Genomic DNA, 16,007 nt, shown 5'->3' on the forward strand with positions numbered 1-16,007 from the left:
TTCCTACAGCTTGTGACTTGGTGCTCTGCAGGCTTTCCCAGCTGCAATAAAAGGGCCTTTATGGCATCCTAATGATAGTTTGGGATAATCTAGATTTTAACAGAGGGGTGGTGTGAACAAATGTCATCTCTCTAATAAATGCTTTGGCTCCCAGCTCTATCCATATGCCACTTGGCTACACAGCAAGTGCTTGGGCATTTTGCTTTCAAGGTCAGCTTAGAGAGGGCAGTTAATTGTTTAGACTCACAATCCTTCCAGAGATATTTAAGAATTTATTTTAGAATTTGTAAGCATTGAGGGTTAAAGACTTATATTTCATCTTAAGTCAATTTTGGCATTTCTCAAATGAGTGGTGCCAGTGTTTAAGCACCTCTTGCTTCATAAAGTTTGGCTGATATTCCAAACTAAAGTGCTCAGTGAGAGATTTGCCCTGGGAAATTTTATTTGTAGGAGTTTTGCCGATCTCCAAATAGTAGCCTAATTTCCTGTCTGTTGTAATATTACTGGAGTGATTTAGCAGAATCAGACCGTAGAGAAATACAAATAAAAGGTGTAGTCTGATTGAACTTTCACAAATACAAATTGAGAGGCATGGAGGGAATGGCATGTGCTGGTGTCCCTGGAGATATAAAATTAAAGATTGTATTTGAAGGAAATCTGTCAAATATAATAATGTGCTGCACTGCCATTCTAGGGAACTCTCCCATCCATGGGAACAAACCCCCAGAGTCACTGCTCTTCCTTCCCTGTGCCCTTGACACTGAAATCCCCAAACCATTGCTCCAGGTGTGGCTTGGATAAAGAGGTGAGCCCTGCTCTGTTCTGGCTCCTCCAGCAGAGATAGCAGGGCACAAATCTTTATTTAGTGCTTGGCACTGAGGCATGGATTAACAGCAGAGGTGCTTGGTTTGTTGGTTGGTTTGTTTGTTTGGTTTGCTGGTGACACAGGTCCCACTGAGCATTGTCACCGTGCCACCACCTCATTTCACAGATGCTCCTCAGGAGTTCCCAGCACAGCCTTGGGCACTGCTCAGCTGGCTCAGAATCAAATGGAGGATCTCCTGTGCTTCCCTTAAAGATTATTTGGGAAGATACAAAAGCATCCCTCTCATTTCAGATAGGCTGTGCATCTGAATTTAATTTCCATTTAACCTAATGCACTGAAAACTGAAAGGATGTTTTCAGTAAAGACCTTGAAGAGGCAAATGGATCCAGCAAATTCATTTTGGAGAATGCCAGGTGCAACACCCATGGCACTGGCTGCCTGGTGGTATCATTTTTCCTTTAAAATTAATGTATAATTTGAATTGATACATTCAAATGTACAAGCATGACAGAAAATATTGTCTCAGGTAAATTCTGCTCCAGATCACAGTTCTTGGCAGAGGAAGTGCAAAGGTGATGTTGGTCTTAGTAGAAATAGGATCTAATAATGTGCAGACTTAAAAATAATATATTCTTGATATTGAGACACTGGATATAGGCTGAATTTTGCACTTGAGACTGTCTTTGAGTTCATAGACATATTGATATTTTGGTTAAGATCATAATTAAAACTGTCCTACAGACCCACTTTTCTCTTGGAGTGATTTGGCTTTAAAAAACTCTGAACATGGAAAGTGACTCAAGGATGTTTGGAGAAAACTCCTTTTCTAACAGCTGGAATATATATTTAATATTGTGTTTTATTATTCAGTACTCCAGCAGGCTGGAAGAAATCCTTCTCAGAAGACCATTAACAAATACTGGACTTCACAAACATCTTCACTGAATTTTGATGATTTTTGTGCTATTTTAAAAAAAGAAAAGCCAGCTACAAAAAATGAACTGCTTGAAGCATTTGGTAAAATAGACACAGATAAGGCTGGATATATTTCACATGATGAACTTTGTAAAATTCTTACAACAGTAAGTATCACTAGAATACTAATTATCCATCCTTAATGAGTAGAGATTTTGAAAATTAGATGGTACTGGGAGCTGGGATTCCCCATTTTATAGAAGATTTTCATGGTGAGTTTCCAGATGACACCACAGAATTCCATAAACTGATACAGTTGATCTGTGATATTTAGTAGCACTGAAAAGACAAAGCTTTTAATGATTTTGACCTCTGTTTTCATGATTCAAATCAAAATCTGTTGAAATCTATTGCAAGATAAGATTCTCTGAAAGAATATAAAAAGGCTTTTCCTTTGTTTCTGGAATTTGTGCTGTAGGTGCACAGGATTGTTGCTTAGGAACCCAAACTGAGCTGGTTTTTCCTTGCAGAGAGGTGATAAAATGACCTGGGAGGAAGTGACCAGCATTACTAAACAAGCAGATTTTAACTGCAATGGCAAACTTGACTACAACAAGGTATGGCCAAAAGGGATATTTGTTCCTGTGTAATTGACAATATGAGCATTAGTGATGCCCTTACCTCAGGATTCTAAATTTTGGACTGAGTAAACAACCCAGGAAGATTTGTACATAAATATGGTTTTATAGGAGGAAAGCTGGTAAGAATCCTGTGTTAAAAATCAGTCTTCCAATATCTAGAAGGGAAGAGTTGAAAGTCACACTTAATTTTTGTTCAATATTTGGACCTCCTTGTTGAATCATGACTGCATTTTACTGTGTTACCTGAGTGGTTGTCCTGATTAATGAAAATTAAAATTATGTTGGGCTTGAAGAGAAAATGCATTCCATCTGCTGAGCTGTGCTTTCCTTGCTAATGCTACGTGTTACTCCTTAAAACCTTTTGAGAAATGTAGCTTGGTAAGTGAAATACTCTTTTATTCTCTCCAGTTCTGTGAGCTGTACCTGAGCATCAGGGAGCAGTGCTGCAAAGCTGCAAGGGACAGGCTGGAAATCGACCCTCGGCTGAGGCAGCAGCACTTTGGGAATCAAACTGAAAATGTCCCTGAAGGGATCACCCTGCCAGTGTCAAAACCATCCCCCAGGGTCTCCAGGAAACCTGATCACAAACTGGCTAAAGGTATTTAAATTTCTGATATTTTATGTTTTCTTTCTGTTGGAGATGAAGCTCTGGCTCAGTGGGCAGTTGAGTTTTTGTTTAGTTTTTCTCAGATTGCTGAAGATTTTATTGATGAATATAATTTCTACTGTGGCAATCACATCAATGTGTCAGTAAAATGTGTTCAAATGGCTGCATCTGTGAAACTCACAAATTCCTACGGGTGGATTCTGTTGATTTTTTAATGTGACACAGTCCAGAGGGAAGAGAGAAAATGAATGCTCAGGTGTTGCAATATAGGCAAACTATTTATTTCCTTCCTAGATCAGAGATGAAACACTAAACATTTTTCAGTAAGCTGTGTGTTTGTTTCAATTATTGAGGCTGCTTTTCAAGCACAATTAATAAGTTGTGGACAGTTTAATGTCCTTGAAATACTTCAGAACCTTCCCAAACTGGAGAAGCTCCACAGGGAATGGGCTGCAGAGGCACCAAGTATGAAATTTTGGGATGTAGTTTGTGCTGCTTCAAATCAAAGAGGTGCAGAAATGGCACAACAGTGATGAAGGGAAGTTCTCTGATGGGGTTCTTGTCATCCACTTTTCTTTATGCTTCTAAATGCAAGGTTTATGATAAATAACACTAGGAGAGGGTTGAAATAATGTAACTGTAATTAAATATCTCTGTTTATAGGTGACAGCAGAGCTCCTTCAAGACCTTCATCAGCTCAAAGCAGCAAAGCTTCCAGCTCCACCACTGTCACTGTGGGTGCCAGCAGCAGCAGGAACACAAAGCTAATTATTGAGCCTGACACAATGAAGGTATCACACTGAAATGATGGTGTTTTCCTCTAGGCACCTGTGTTATTGCATTTTAAAGAAGCTAAAAATCAGAGAAAAATGGTGTCTTATGTTTTATTAACAGTTTGTCAAGGGCAGCTATAAACTACTGAGAGCTTTCTTGATACGTATTATTATTAACATTTTTATATACTGTTGGTTTTGCTGACAACAAGTTATTGGAAATAATTTTTCAGGTGTGAAGGTTTAATAGAACAAAATGTGTTTTTTATAAATGAAACCGCTGTTGGAGAAAACAGTTAATGACTTCTTGAGAAATTTAAAATTGAATAATTTATTAGGTTGGTGGGAACTTTAAATGCTTAAGTAGTCTGAAAGATTGTGTATCATAAACCTTTGCATGAAAGGTAATTGGAAATAAATAACAAATCTGTGAGCATATTTGGTTTCTTGGGCATTGCTTGGTAAATAGATGCTCTAACCTGAAAATATTGATTTTTAGTTAGACTAATATGTTCTATCAGTATTTTCTTTTAAATAAATCACTCATTCAATACAAATTCCTGGGGGAGAGAGACAACAAAGTCACTTTGCTAAGTCAATATTTGTAGAGTGTTAATATTGATCTTTTTCCCTTTGTTTTCCCTTTCTTGACTGAACCTTTACTAGTTTTCTTTCAACACAAAATAATAGCTCTAGAAATAGAAAACATTAACTGGGAACTGCTGGGATCCATTAAAAATGAGCACCTGGAGACTCCTGTATAAAAGGGAAAAAATGGTTCTGACCACACACTGTAACTGCTGCTGGAAAACTGAACTGATTGTCCTCAGGAGCTGCATTTTTGTTTCAAATAACAACTCTGGATTTGTTATTGAACTCTGAAGCCCTGTAGATCTTTCCCATTGCTGTACAGTGACATTTGCTCTATATTAAAATTTCCAAACATCATCTCCCAGGGGTTCTGTGCAGTCTGTTTAGGTAGCAGGACCTCCATGCAATTTAACCTGCAATCTCACCTTGTTCAAACATGATGTGGGGTGTATAAAACCAGCACACACTTCCCCAAGATTGGATTCTTTTTTCTTTCTACAAGCCAGTAAAAACTGACCAAAAAAAAGATATTGATTAGTATTGCTTGGCATCATCCAAAAACTGAAATCAGTTAAGAAACATGGAAAGGTTTATTTCCTATAATTAAACATTTCAAATTATTAAAAAATAATTATAGATTAATCATATTAATATATAATATTATATATAGTCAATATAGTATAAATTAAATATTTCATATCAATAAACTATTAATTTTTGAAAACTTCATTTTGCACAATGCAAGCTCTGCCAGAATCAATGAATAAATACCCAGGCTTTTATTTTTGGTGTGAATCAGAATCCACCACCCAAAAATTCTTTTTATTCATCTTATGTCCGAGAATTTTATTTTATGCTTTTGCTGTTCACCTGCCTTTTTGTATAAGGAAGAAAATATTGCCCTCAGGAGCAACAACTTCACATTTCTGACAGAGGAAAACAGTGAAAGTCAAAACTTGAAGTGTCTAAAACTAAAAACCCTAAGAAAATTCCTCTCAATCAGTGCTTTTTATTAGGAATTGTGCATCAATGTGTGGATATTTTCAATATTAATTTAAATGTCAGTAGCAGTGACCAGCACTAGGTAGTGCCTAACATTTCTTTCCAATTAACATTTCTAACACAAACATTTCTCACTTCAGCTATTATTCAACAACTTCTGTTCTGCTTTGAAGTGACAGAGGAAAATCCAATCAGAAAATCCTCTTTTGGTTTCCCAGTTTTACCTGTTGGAATTTGATCATTTAGGACTTCTGGCACCACCCTGTGCTCTCTGCCAGAATAACAGGATTTGATTTCCCAAAAGGAAAGTATAAGGATAAGGGTTTTGTCCAACAGTTTTGGCAGGTGTCAAGCTTGGAGCAAACAACCAGTGATTTCAGATGTGTCAAGTTTGAAGACAAAAAAATCCATTTTTAAGATTTCCTTCTAGATGAAGTCAGGAGTTATGAAGTGTTGGAATAACCAGTTTAGGAATAGCAGTGGGAATGGTCCAAGAGGCTGAACTCCATGTTGGAATTCTGTCACTGATTTATGTTAATCCCAGCTCCCATTATCCACTTTTTGACTGACACAGCTCCAGCTGTTGCTGCATATTCAACTCTCACCACTAAATCCCAGGAATATTTTGTCTCTAACCACTCTTTTCCTAATTATTTTTTATGATTGGTCCCCTTTTTCCTTGTCCTGTCACTACAAATTTGGTTTTATGGATAAAGATGAGTATAAAATTATTGGATGGATTTGTTAATTAGGTTTATTCTGCTCCATTGAAGTTGGCCAGGGCCTGAGCTCTGACTCCATAGTCCAGAAATAGCTGCACTTAAGGATTATCCCTAAAAACTTCTCCAGCAGGTTGTGCCCACAATGAAGAGATTATGGGAAATTATAGGAGGGGAGGGAGTTGGGCAGCAGTGCCTGCCAGGGATTGGCCATCCCACTTTATTTTTAATTAATCTTTGTCTTTTCCACAGCCAATTTACTCTGGAAGTCTTCTAGAACTTCTTGAGCAAATCCTTAATTTTTAAAAAAATTCCAAACCTCCAAAGAACAGCAGAAAGGGAGTTGCAAAGTGTATAATTTTTCTATTTAAATTACTCCGTGCTGTCAGCTGTTTGCAAATATGATTAGCAGAATCTTTGTGGCAAATCCAGTTTAATTTTCAGCTATAGAAGCACTGGGGTAATCTCTGAGCTTTTCAGGCATTTTCACAAGTGAAGCAATGTTACTTTGCAAAATTTGTCTACAAAAAGGACTATTTGGGATTTTTTAAAATAAAATTATATTGATGCTGTATCTCATGGTGTGATGGTGTGCTTTATGCAGGGTTTACTCAATAATCAAATTAATTAAGATTTCTTAAGAAAAAGCACTTTTCTCTTCATCTAAAATGAAGAAAACCCTTAATATTTTCTTGTTTCCAGGAATGGCAATGTGCACAATCCAGAGGCTGCTTCTACCTAGAGGAAAATGGGGAAATCATCAGTCACAAGTACAGGCTGCACTTACCCCAGAGATCTGCACTTTGTATCACCATCAAACCTTTCAGTATTCCCCAGGCACAAGGTGTGTGGGTTTAGATTGCATTTTCTTCTCCAGACCAGCACCTCTTTTTAAGCTTTACCACAGGGCTTCATCCAGTTGCTACATTGGAATTATTTTTTCCCCCAAGTAGAATATTCCCTCTTTAATCCCATAAAACAGGAGCCTTTAAACCCCAAAATTGTTTTCAAGTCACCTGGGCTGGCTTTTTTTAAACTAATTTGTGTGGTGTGTAACCATTCCTTGATATTGTTCACCCTTAATGTTAGAACTATTTTGTCAATAATTCTTAATGATAAAATTAATAATTATCTGTAAGACAAGGCTTGGAACAATTTATCTGCTTGGCCTAGGAAGAAAATCCCAATAGCACAGAATAGAATTTTTTTCCCATTTTTCATTACCAGGGATCAATAAATGCCATGGGAATATCTGTTTTGAGATGCAAAGAAAAACAATTTGGGGCCATTATTATTATTATTATCATTCAGCATTTTTGGGGTTTTTTTTTCTTTTTAGGAAGATCTTGTCACTGGTTGTCAGTGGATACAGCTTTGTTTATTCTGAAGGAAAATGAAACCCAGGAGAATTTACAGCTTGTGAGCTTTACTGAACTCCAGAACAAAGAGGTTAGAGATTTCTGGTGTATTCCTATTTTAATTGTTATTTTTTAGTGTGTGTGTGTGAATTCCATGGGTTTGGAAGGAATTCCAGCTGTACCCAGAATTGCTGAGTTTCTGGGTACATTTACAGCTACTCTGTAAAGATTCAGTTGTATTTCTGCACCTTCAAACACAACATTTCCAAGGCAAAATTTGTTTAAATTTCCTTGAATTTTCTTTCTCCTTGCCATTTGAACTTTATAGTACACAGAATATTCTTTTCCTGTGGCAGAAATAAGAGAGCAAGAGGGGGAACTTGTTTTCCCCCTCTTCCCTCATCTCTCTCCTGTCTGTTTTTTTAACTTTTATTCTAAGAGATTCACTATTTTTTCATCTTTAAAGTGGCATCACACAGCCAATTTTTTTTTAAGGAGACAACCCAGCATTCCCAGGCTTTTCAAGTATTGAATTTTCAAGTAATGAATTTTGTATGAATATTGCTGGCAACAAGGAGAGGTATAATTTGAGAAGTTCCTACAAACTTTTTTGTCTTCCTTTAAGAGCAGATGTTTGGCTGGAGGGGGGAGCTTGGAGCTGGGGTTTATTGGCTGCTCCCTTTCACAACTGGCTGCAGGCTGAGGAAGGGAAAAACCCAAATTACTGGAGAAGCCAAACTGGTGTGGAGGGATGAAGATGGAGAACTGGCTCTCACCAAAGAATTCCGGTGAGTTTTATTCCCAAACATGGCAATAAAAATCTCTTTTCCAGCTAAAATGTGGCTTTTTAAATCTGGATTTTCCTGAAGTACTCTTTGTACAGAATAATCTCAATTCTTGGCCACGTTATGAGAGAGTAAAAGGAAGTGGAAGCCTTTGGAAATAGTTTGGCCTTTTTCACCCCTCAGAGCTGCTTTGTTGGATATATTTGAAACAATTGATTTGGATGGGAATGGCCTCCTGAGTCTGGAGGAGTACAACTTCTTTGAGCTGAGGACAAGTGGGGAGAAGTGTGATCAGGAAGCCTGGGCTGTGTGCAAGGGTAAGTTCATTTCTGTGCTACAGCTAATTAAGGCTATCAATTAACTTCCAAGCTGGCTAGGACTGGGTATTCTGTACCTATTCCAAGAACATGTGGAGATATTTTTCTCTTCCTCCTTTCTTTTTCTTTTTTTCCAGTCTCCTGTCCTTTGCTTTGCTTCATTCTGCTGTGTGTGCCACTGATCTTCTGCTGAGAAAGTTCTTCCCCTTCCTAATTGTTTTGTAGCTGCCAAAACCTACAGGGTTTGTAATGCTGGATCATATGGGGAAGGAAACTGTCACAGGTATTTGTTTAATCCATCTCCTTTGTGCAGATTGGGCTGGTGCTGCTTTTTTTATCTCACAAAGTGTTGAGAGGGACATTTAATTAGTGTGGCTCTGATGCTACAAGTTGGCATCCAGAGTTTTTGTGGGTTGCCAGTGTCTCCTTTTATAATTCCATGTCATGTTTGACAAAATTCCTTTGGAGGCTGTGCCACATTGGCCAAAATATTTTAAATCTGACAAGCCCTATTAATGATCTCTTCCCAAAACACTCTGAGGTATCAGAATTTTTCCAAACTGATGGAAAACTCCTACAAAAATACATTTCTAGGGCTGAATTTCTCCTCTGTTTGATCCTTGGATGTGCTTTTCCACCCTTGATGGCTTTGTCAGGGTGATACAAGCAGGAGGGGTGGAAATGTGTGAATAAATAAGAGAGGAAGGAGGAGAAGCTGGGGAACGTTTCACCAGGCCATCAATCAGCGGAAGGGTTCACACGAATATCATCAATCTTGACACCAAAGTTCAAGCCATTTATTACAGCATCTGTACCCTTGGATAGATTTATTAAACTGGTAATCCCTTTTTAATAATATATAGTAAAGATTTAGCATTGTTATGAAGATGAGAAAACCATTTTTAAAAGTCCCTGACACGAGAACGTTTCAATTATGTGTTTGCTGACGTTAGAGTGGTGGATCTATGGTATTCTCTCTAGAGAGGGGTGTTAGGATTACTAGAATTTTATTGCTTTTGAGGAACTAAGTAAATCATTTCTGTATCAAGAACCTGAAGCATTTCAAGGTGCTGGCTCCAGCTGCCTTTCATTTCCCATTCCTAAAATATCCCATTCTGCAAAGCTCAATCACAAACTTTCAGGGAAAAAAAATCAATATGAATTCTTTTTGTTTTGAAATCCCTCTTTTTTGGGGTTATCCAATGCTTGTAGGCATTATCTCAAATCCACAGGGGAGCTCTGCAAACAGCACATGCTTGCTCAAGGACATTCTTTCCCAAATAATCTTGGGGATCTGAGGCTCTAAGTTGGCTCCATCTTTTCAATCTTGTTAACAGGAGGGAGATTCTGTCTTTGGAAGGATGAAGGTGTTTGCAGACAGAAGAGATTTTTAAGTGCTGTTTTTATTCCTTTGAAACAGAAAATTTTGAGATGAAGAAGAATGAACTAACAAGACAAGGATTTCTGGATTTGAATCTCATGGAAGCCAACGACCAGGATGGGGATCCCTGGGACCTTTGGGTCACTTTGTTGTCCCTGGGCTACAACAGAGCCTTAGAAATGACAGAGGTAGGAGAGGCACAAAGGAGCAAAAACCCTGCACATTTCACTGCTGCAATCTTTGTGCTTGCCACAAACTGATTGCAGGAGGGAGGGACCCACTGCCGCCATCCAGGGCTGTCCTGATTCTGAGAATAACATTTGGATCTTTGAAAAAAGAAATTTTCTTTTGCTATAGAGAAAGACAGGATGTTATGGGGTTAAAGAGGAAGAAATTTTGAATTGTAGCTTTTGAGATGATCCATGCACTCTGTTGATGGGGAGTGATAGGAATATAAGGGTGGTAAACTGATCTGTCAGCAAATTTAGAAAAAACAGGACTTTTTCTCCTTTAAAAAGTCAATTTTGTGGCCCAAACCACAATAGAAGCAGATAAAGATAAATTTTTCCCACATGATTCAAAATTCCTAGCTTCCAGACATAACTATTTCTGTTATTGTTGCCTTTCAGAACAATGTCTGAAGAGGTTCAACACAAAATTTTAATGCTTCATTAAAATTTTAGGGTTTGGGTCGCACATTGTTTACTTTGCAGAACCAAGAATTACTCCTCTGATGTTTCTGTGCACTTACAGATTAAAAAAATAATTTATTTGTTTTTATATTCTGAAATACATATTACATATTTCTGATGTCAATAATTCTTTCTAAAGAAAGAGGATCTCTTTTAAGAAGAGAAAAAATTATGAAAAATTAAAGCATTCAATATACAGATAATGAAATCATTTAATTCCCAGGAAAAGCAAATTTTTAGGATCACAGTCTGATAATATTTTTTAATTTTGTTAAACAGGTCAACATAGTCAGTATATAAAATATAAGATCATCTAAAAATAGTCAGTATGAGAGGTATCAGTTTTCTCTCAGTGAAAATTTTGGGATGGTGCTGAGGGATTTAAGGATGAGCTCCTTTTCCTCTGACTTGTGGTGGCAGAGCCCGTGCAAGGCTGTTTTTCTGCATTTCAGCCACAAGAGAGAGCCCTCCTCCAAAAAAGAGCATTTTGGGATTATTCTTCTCCAGTTAGGAATTTCAGGAAGGTGTTTTGTGTCTTGTTCCAGCTGTGGATTCTGGCTCCAGCCTTTGCTTTCCAAAGGACAGCACAGCTCTCAAATGATTCTGTAATTAATCTGAAAATCTCCAGCTGTTAACTCATGTCTCTCACTTAACTCTTTAATTCCTTGATTTCAAATAATTTCAGATTGATGTTTTGGGAGCACTGAGACAGAACTTGAGAAATCCTGGTGGATTCCAACAGCCTTTGGAAGGGAATTGAGGGGCTGGGAGTGAGTCTAAGAAAATACAAACACCTGCTTGTTACACCAGGAGTAAAGTATAGCCAAGATACTCCCAGAGTGCTCAATGCAACATTGCAGAGGTGTTAAATCTCTGTGGGGTGGCACAAACAGCAGCAGTGTGATGGGTTTATTTCAGGCACTGGAATACATTCAGGTTTCATCTCAATTCCTGGACATTTTGCTGTCCAAGGAAGGGTTTGCTGTGTTGAACTAAGTTAGGTGTACTGGGAATGGCATGAAAAAGGCCACTTGTCCTGGGCTTTCATTTGGTGTAAAAGATTGCCACAGCTCACAGTTTATCATATTAAATATTCAGGGAAATATTTATACCTGGGTCATCCTAGCTCAAATATGAAAATACCTGGGAGCTGTGGGTGAAAATCTGAGGGGAAAAACTACAGCTGGAGTGATGCTGAAACTCATCTTCTTCACTGCAGGCCTGCCCCTTTGTCATTGACATCTGTGCAGAGAGGTGCAAACCCAGAATTAAAGCCATTTCCCTGGAGGCAGGGGGCTCCCAGCTCAGCAGGGCTCTCTGCAGGTCTGTGGTTAACAAAGGAGAGGCCAAAGGGCTGGATGGCTCTGAGAACATCTTCATCCACACCTACAGATCAGGCAGCAGGATCACCTCTGTGATTGAAAATAAGGTATGGCCTGGGACTTCCACATTGTACCTTGTGTTCATGTCTGCTATTGTTCTTCCTCCTTCCTTGGGTCGTATTTGAGAATTGCTGTTCCTGAAATCAGGTTTTGGTGTCTGTTTCATTAAAAAAACCCTGCCTGATGTGCTCCTTGTGGCTTCAGAAGAGCCTGGGTCAGTGCTTCTGGAAGGGGCAGATTGTTATAATGAGGCAAGCACTTCTAACTACCACATAGAAACTGAGTCTTTTTTGTGTTCACATCCCAATTTTTCAATATTTTGGCACAATATCATCCTCACATGAGGAAACAAACACTAACAGCAGGAAATGCAATTGGAGCAAGAGCAAACATCACAGCATTTACACTGCTGAATATTTTCAGTGTCCATAAGAAAGTCAAAGAGCAGTGACGGTTAGGAGTGTGTTATGGATGAGTTCTCACCTGATTATTCTTCCAGGTTTGCTTTATTAGTAATTCAAGCTGAAAGCTGTAAATCCAAATAGAAGTGGTTGATGAGATTTTAAACCTTTTTCCATAGATCACAGTGAATGTTCTCAGTTTCCTTTATACCAGGAACTGTAAGTAAATAAACACAGCACAGTAAGATGTTATACTTCAGATGCTTTAAATCTTAAAGGATCACAGCAAGAAGTGTATTTTTAAATGTCCAGACGTTTAAAGGGGGTGGCTTTGGGGGACTAATATTAGGACTGGATGCTGAGGCTCCTGGAACTCTGGATTTGGCTTTGCACTTCGCCCTTTAGGGTGGATATTCCAGAGTTATTTTTGTGTTTGGGGATATGTCAGAGAAGGAGATCAGGGCTGCACTGAGACAACTTGATGCTCTCATATCACTGCCCACTCTGTGTTTACCACTTGGGTTTGGTTTGTGGATCTCACCAAGCTGGGTGGGAATGCTGGGGAAGCTCCACGGGGGGATCTGGACAGGCTGGGGAGATAAAACAAGGGCAGGTTGTAACTTCACAAGTCTTTTTGTTGCTTCAATGAATCTTAAATTACTTTTGACCATGACTGTGGTGCGAAGGTACATTTGAAACTGTTACTCCTCAAAGAGTGTCTGTTACTCTTCAAAGAGTGTTTATTTACTGTTTATTTTGTCTATTACTCTTCAGAGTATCCATTAAGCATTTCTATCCCTAAAACAGCAAGGTCACAGAAGTCCAAGGAGTCTGCAGTTGTTACCCAAAGAACAGACACTTAACAGGGAAAGTCTAATGGTTCCTTCATGTTTTTTCACCTGCAGTCTGAAAATAAAGTGATAATTCATGTCAACAATGAGCAGAGTAAGAACTGCCTGAACAATAGGGGACTGACAGTTTTTGCTGTGGAAGTGGCTCCAAAATCCATGATGGTAAGGCTTTTTATTGCTTAGCCAACTTTAGAGAAAATCAGGTGACATCTTTATATTTTCTTTTTGTAGGCTTTTATCGTGGTAATGAGCATGTTGACAGTGGCATCTTCTGACCAGAACAGATCAGATGCACTTTTTGATATTTCAAAGCTGATCATATATTTAATGTATCCCTGTTTTCCTGTGCCCTTTCCTATAAAAATCAATAATCCATTTTTTCATACATGGACCTGTTTCACTTGTCCATTCCATACATGCACCATTCATTAATATTTTTAATACTCTTTTTCTAAGGCTATATTTTATTTCTTTTCATGTAGCAATTTTTAATCCCACGTATTGTGAGAACAGACCAAGCATGCACTAATCAGAAAGAGAAATAAATGTATTGCAGTCGTTGTGCAGACTGATTTGCTGATGGTTAACTTTTGTTAAACTTGATTTAGGGATCATGTTAACCCTGAGACAATTTGATATTTCTGAGCCCTGCTGCAGAGCTGGGCAAGCTTTAGTGTGATTCCAAATCACACTATTCCAAATCACCCCAATTCCAAATGAGGGTCCTGAGAGATGGAATGTAATGGAAAATGCATGACAAATGCAGATGATGTTTTTCTTCATTTATTCATGAATAACCCCCTGGTTTTCTTTTCCTGAAAGTATACTTTCTTTCTTTAAAAGCAGAGGCATCCAAGCTATTCTATATTTCCCAGCTTTGCAGGGTGCATTCATTCAAGCCTGTAGTAAACAGAGCAGTGCCATGACACAGGCAAGGCTGGGGCCTATTTAAATTGCTGCTGACACTTTGGATATCCACTGCCTCATCCTGTAAGGTGGTTTTTAATTTGAATTTAGGCTTCATTCAGTATAAACTTTAGGCTCAGTCCTTATGGATATTTTGCTGTGAAGTTCAAGAGTAATTTTTGAATATCTGTCAGTGTATATGATGAATATTCATCATTTAGTGACACAAGTACTGAACATTTTGCTTCTACAGCACATTGGGTAACAGTTTTCCAGTAAATAGAATTCTCTTTCACCTCTGCTTTCTCTTGTGCCAGGTCTCTCAGCATGTGATGGCCCTGAATGAGCAGGAAGAGTGGATTTACAGCTGTGTGCACTCCCTTGTGTGTTAAACCTCCCAGTGCCACACTCAACCAGGATTAGCTTTGGGCAGCTCTTAGACAATTTATAGTCTTGTCCTTCTCAAAAAGCTGGCACACATTTATATTTCTTGATGATTTTGGCATGAAAACACTGAGGCACAATAAAAATTAGTGCTGTTCAGTAATCCAGCTGCCAGTTGTAAAATAACTGTGCTTTATAAAGGATTGTTTCCCTAGATATGCTCTTATTTTCCATACCATGGATTGTAATTCCATCACAGGCTGGAAGTGCTTCACTGAGGGGAAAAAACCTTTGTTGAATGGTTTCCTAACTAAACATTCCTGTGGTTTTGATGTGAGAAGTGTAAAGGGATGAGGCTCATTGTATTTTGTCACTTGATAAAGGATTTGTTTCTTTCCCTTTTTTTTTTGGTCATTTGCTGATAATCCTTATCTTACCCTTGTTCTGTAATTTCTGCCTGGTTTTATACTCTTTTATATAAAATAAAGTCTGCCTTTCCATATGCAATAAGGAAATAACATCATTTGAGAAAAATGAAGGTTTGTCTTGGGCTCTTGACTGTTAACAGCAATTAATTATTCCCAGGGCAGCTGAAATCAGAAGACTGAAGTGCACCAAGTTTGGGCTGCAACAGCAGTGAAAGCCATCTTTGAGGTACTAAAAACATTCAGCTTATTATATTTTTCTAGTTCCTCTAAATATCTTTAATGTGAAAAAAGATGCCCCTGGCCTCTGGATGCTTAAAAAGTGTTTGAGTTTAAAATAGCCATTAAATGTGTGTGACCTCATGTGTGAGGGCAGCAAGTAGTGTTGCAAAGTTATTTTTATCTGCCCCAAGTCCTGCTCTCTGCTGTTCCTCTGCTGTAATCTTACACTGGGCAAGTAAATGTCAGTGACAAAATGAGAGCTGGGCTCTGATGTACACACTCAGCCAGGATTCCTGGTGAGCTCTGAGTTTTCCATGGTTTTTCCTTAGCCAAGTACCACAGGTATCATTTCCATTTTCAGAACTGTCTAGAAGAAGTTGAGGCCCCAAAAATACTTGGTGATTTTTAGCTCTGACTGAGCTCTGCAAATGCAGCCTCAGGCAAAATGTGGGTAAAGCAGAAATTCCCTTGTCTAGAAAGGAGTTGGGAAGTGATGAGATACTGTGTGGAACAGACACCACAAAGTGAGCAGTCCATTATTTACATTTCTTTTGTTTGTAAAATCAGCCTTTTTAGATGTGGCAGGAATTCATATGCAACTCTCTCTGCATTTTAGGAAAGGAATGGTTAAAGCTGAAAGAAGGGCTTAGCTGAGAAATCACTGCACGTGGAAAGAGTTGGGTTTGCTGCAGGTAAAAACCATGGCACAGCACTACACAGGGAACCTCATTTATTTTCTGATCCTCCTGCTGCAAGGAAGGGTTTCATTATCCAATTGTTTAAGTGAGGACATAGGCAAACTCTCCATGGCAGGTTCTACCTTTCCTGC

The 16,007-nt window shown here is 38.4% G+C and overlaps 1 protein-coding gene across 3 annotated transcripts in view; it reads left to right on the forward strand.

Moving 5' to 3' along the window:
• EFCAB7 (EF-hand calcium binding domain 7) overlaps positions 1–15,289 on the forward strand; it is an 18,550-nt gene extending 3,261 nt beyond the window's left edge. For 2 of the 3 annotated variants that reach the window (XM_005422976.2, XM_031058602.1), the window contains exons 3-14: positions 1,697–1,908; positions 2,272–2,358; positions 2,791–2,980; positions 3,653–3,780; positions 6,777–6,918; positions 7,414–7,523; positions 8,063–8,220; positions 8,401–8,534; positions 9,955–10,103; positions 11,827–12,036; positions 13,296–13,403; positions 14,465–14,698. In XM_005422976.2, coding sequence (XP_005423033.1) covers positions 1,697–1,908; positions 2,272–2,358; positions 2,791–2,980; positions 3,653–3,780; positions 6,777–6,918; positions 7,414–7,523; positions 8,063–8,220; positions 8,401–8,534; positions 9,955–10,103; positions 11,827–12,036; positions 13,296–13,403; positions 14,465–14,539 — 1,703 coding nt within the window. In that variant the 3' untranslated portion in view covers positions 14,540–14,698. Of the gene's footprint in view, positions 1–1,696; positions 1,909–2,271; positions 2,359–2,790; positions 2,981–3,652; positions 3,781–6,776; positions 6,919–7,413; positions 7,524–8,062; positions 8,221–8,400; positions 8,535–9,954; positions 10,104–11,826; positions 12,037–13,295; positions 13,404–14,464; positions 14,699–15,116 lie in introns of those variants that run through there. The other variant, XM_031058603.1, reaches the window with a different exon arrangement.
• The last annotated feature ends 718 nt before the right edge of the window (positions 15,290–16,007 follow it).

Source organism: Geospiza fortis, unplaced genomic scaffold (genome assembly GCF_000277835.1).
Source record: "Geospiza fortis unplaced genomic scaffold, GeoFor_1.0 scaffold396, whole genome shotgun sequence".
NCBI lineage: Eukaryota > Metazoa > Chordata > Aves > Passeriformes > Thraupidae > Geospiza > Geospiza fortis.